Source organism: Pleurodeles waltl, unplaced genomic scaffold (genome assembly GCF_031143425.1).
Source record: "Pleurodeles waltl isolate 20211129_DDA unplaced genomic scaffold, aPleWal1.hap1.20221129 scaffold_37, whole genome shotgun sequence".
In the NCBI taxonomy this organism is placed as follows: Eukaryota; Metazoa; Chordata; class Amphibia; order Caudata; family Salamandridae; genus Pleurodeles; species Pleurodeles waltl.
In genome coordinates, this window is record NW_027150076.1 from 5,793,254 (window position 1) to 5,796,529 (window position 3,276).

The following is a 3,276-nucleotide window of genomic DNA, read 5'->3' on the forward strand; positions in this document are numbered from 1 at the left end:
ACTAATCCATAACGTCAGCTGAAAGTACCCTTGTTAGTCCCAGTATTGTTCAGAGTGCTGCCTTTACAGGTAGCAGAACAGGTGCACTTGGATGTTTTTCTTTGCAACTGAATAAAAACCAACAATGTTTCTTTAATTTTAGTCAACAATGTGCTAGTCTCCCAATGTGCTTCCTGGTATGTCATGTTGTTTTGTTATGTGTGCAAAAGTGAACAACCACTGAGAATAGCCACGTTCTATAATTCTACAGGCATCGAGATTTGTGTTTTTTCTTTTCTGACTAGACGGGTCTTCTATGATCTGGTATTTGAATGCCCCACATCACTGACATTTTATCTTTCTCTGTAATTCCTTCATGTCAAAATAACTGCACTTTTTTGTTCCTTGCTATGTCCTCAGGTGGTTCAATATTATTGTTAATCTTCTTAAGTTCTTTCCAGACTCACTGCACCTCTAGGATTATTTCCATGTGAGTGAAATAAAGGTGTGTGTTCGCTGAGGACTGTGTAGGATCGAAAATTGACAAAAGCTCTTCACACTTCCAGTGCACTTCTAGGTCTTCCCGCTGTGTGTTTGCTCATGACTTCAGAGAGCTGATAATTGACAAAAGCAATTCGGACATTCATTGCAATGTTTTTGTTTTTCTTCTGTGTGTATTTGCTGATGTACCAATAGGTTTAATAACTGACAAAAGCTATCCACACATTCACTGCACCCGAAAGGCTTTTCCCCAGTGTGTGTCCACTGATGAATCCTTAATGTTGAAAGGTCACTAAAACTATTTTCACATTCATTGCATTTGAATAAAGCTCCTCACACATTCACTGCACTTGAATGGCTTTTCCCCTGTGTGTGTGTTCCTTGATATGTTTGTAGACCTGGTAAACTGAAGCTCTTAGCACATTCAGGGCAATTGAAAGGCTGTTCCCCTATGAATGTACACTGATGAATCCTAATGTTGGCAAGTTCCTAAACCTACCTCCACATTGATCGTAATAGTATTGTTTTTTCCCAGTATGTTTGCTTCATAGTTTTCATAATCAACTGATCCTCTTCACACATTCACTGCACCTTTATGTTTTTCCCCAGTGTGTATTTGTTGATGCTTTTGTAGGCCTGATAAGTGACTAGAGCCCTTCATACAATTCACTGCACTTCACTGTTTTTTCTCCTGTGTGCATTCGCGGATGATTCCTTAATGCTGTAGAGTCACTAAAACTACTGCCACATTCACTACAATGTTAAGGGTTTTCCCCCGTGTGTGTGCGCTGATGTCTATGTAGGTGTGATAACTGACTAAAGCTCTTCACACATTCACTGCACTTGAATGGTTTTTCCCCTGTGTGTGTTCGCTGATGTCTTTTTAGGTTTGATAAGTGACTAAAGCACTTCAGACATTCACAGCACTTGAATGGCTTTTCCCCTGTGTGTGTTCGCTGATGACTTTGTAGGAATGATAATTGACTAAAGCTCTTCATGCATTCACTGCACCTGAATGGATTTTCTCCAGTGTGTGTTCGCTGATGAAACCTTAATGATGAAGAGTGAATAAAAGTGCTGTCACACTCACTGCACTTGAATGGCTTTTCCCCTGTGTGTGTTCGCTGATGAATACTGAGTTGTGAAGAATCACTAAAACTACTTCTACATTCAGTGCAATGATATGGTTTTTCCCCTGTGTGTGTTCGCTGATGTTTTCGTAGGTGTGATAACTGACTAAAGTTCTTTACACATTCACTGCACTTGAATGGTCTTTCCCCAGTGTGTGTTCGTTGATGCTGTTTTAGGAGTGATGATTGACTAAAGCTCTTCATGCATTCACTGCAATTGTATGGTTTTTCCCCTGTGTGTGTTTGCTGATGTCTCTGTAATTCTGGTAATTGACTAATGCTCTTCACACATTCATCGGACTTGAATGTTTTTTTTTCTGTGTGAGTTTGCTGATGGTGCTTCAATTGAGATGAGAAACTAAAGCTCTTGCTAAATGTGGATGATTTGTTTTTCTTGGTTAGTGTCTGTGGGTCCGGTATATATTTGTCTACATCCCAAGACTGTGTTTCCTGATGAGCCATATAGCTCTTGCACGTTTGATTTCTAAATTAGCACTAACATGTAATAGCCATTAAATATGTGCCACACCCATAATATGTATAGAGCATGTTTTAAACGACTGTGCCTTTAGATTTATGGCTATGCACGCTTGTGGGTAACGATTCATCCTTCTTCTGGCCGGTGCCAATTGGAACAGTCTGTTGTATTGTAGACAGCAGAACTCCTCTTCTCTTCTACCCTTCAGTTGTCTGGCTCCACTCGGTTGTGCTTTTCTCTGGTTGCTGTGGTTTGGTCAGAAGGGGTTTACAATACACCTAGAGCACTGAATGATGGCCTATTATCGCTTTAGAAAACAAAGCACTGCTGTAACCACATCATACCGATCCCATGATCAAAGCTGGTGTTGGACACCTGTTTATACAAGAGGTGGTTTGTTATTGTTGTTGTTGCTGCCTTCATTTTCAAGCAGTCATTTCTTTGCCTTGTGCCGTGGAGGTGCACAGCTCAGACTCTTACATCTACGTGCCATGGAGGTGCACAGCTCAGACTCTTACATCCACAGAATTGCCCTTGACGGCTTCTTCCAGGATCAGTTTATGTGCAGGTTCCTCTGTCGCTGACTGCATTGATGTTTTCCTGAATACCGAAGCGCATTGCTGGTGACTGTTTTTTTGCAGATTTATCTTCATTATTCATCATAATTTCATGCATTCAAGGCTTGTTTTCTGCTGGATGTAAAGATATAAAAAACATGTAATTACTAAATGGAAACATAATGGAATGTGAATACAGGATATTTATTTGGTTGTAAATGAAATTTCTTCTTTACCTTTGATGAAACTTAGCAAGGAATACTTCACCATACACAGATATTTAACTAAAAGCTTTGTTGAATATGTCACCTCTTATTAACGTCTGAAAAGGAGGTGATTTACCAGTGTTCACAGAGGATGGATGGATTAAACCCAGATCTGTGACTGGGGGTTAATGTTTGGTTTGTTCCGTACTCCGTCCATCGTCTGTTCTTTTTGCTTTTGTCGCCCTAAGTTGCCCTTCAAAAAACAGGAATTTGATTTCTTGTCTTCTGTTGGTCCTGAAGAGGCCTCGAACTCTTAAGGTCAAAATGCGTCAACCTATCTTTTGTAACAGAGGCATTACTGTAAGATGAATGACGATGCAGATTTCATGAGGGAAGGTCTGAACCAATTAATAGACTTTGCTATT

General features: G+C 40.1%; 1 protein-coding gene across 1 annotated transcript; it reads right to left on the minus strand.

Annotated features, from left to right (window-relative positions):
• Positions 1-605: 605 nt before the first annotated feature.
• Positions 606-2,072, minus strand: LOC138276083 (oocyte zinc finger protein XlCOF6-like). Its single transcript, XM_069219143.1, has one exon. The coding sequence runs from the start codon at positions 2,070-2,072 to the stop codon at positions 1,242-1,244; it is 831 nt and encodes a 276-aa protein (XP_069075244.1). The 3' UTR covers positions 606-1,241.
• Positions 2,073-3,276: the final 1,204 nt, after the last annotated feature.

Coding starts and splice junctions, on each gene's coding strand:
- LOC138276083 (XM_069219143.1), bottom strand. CDS start 2,072: ATGGCTCATCAGGAAACACAGTCTTGGGATGTAGACAAATATATACCG.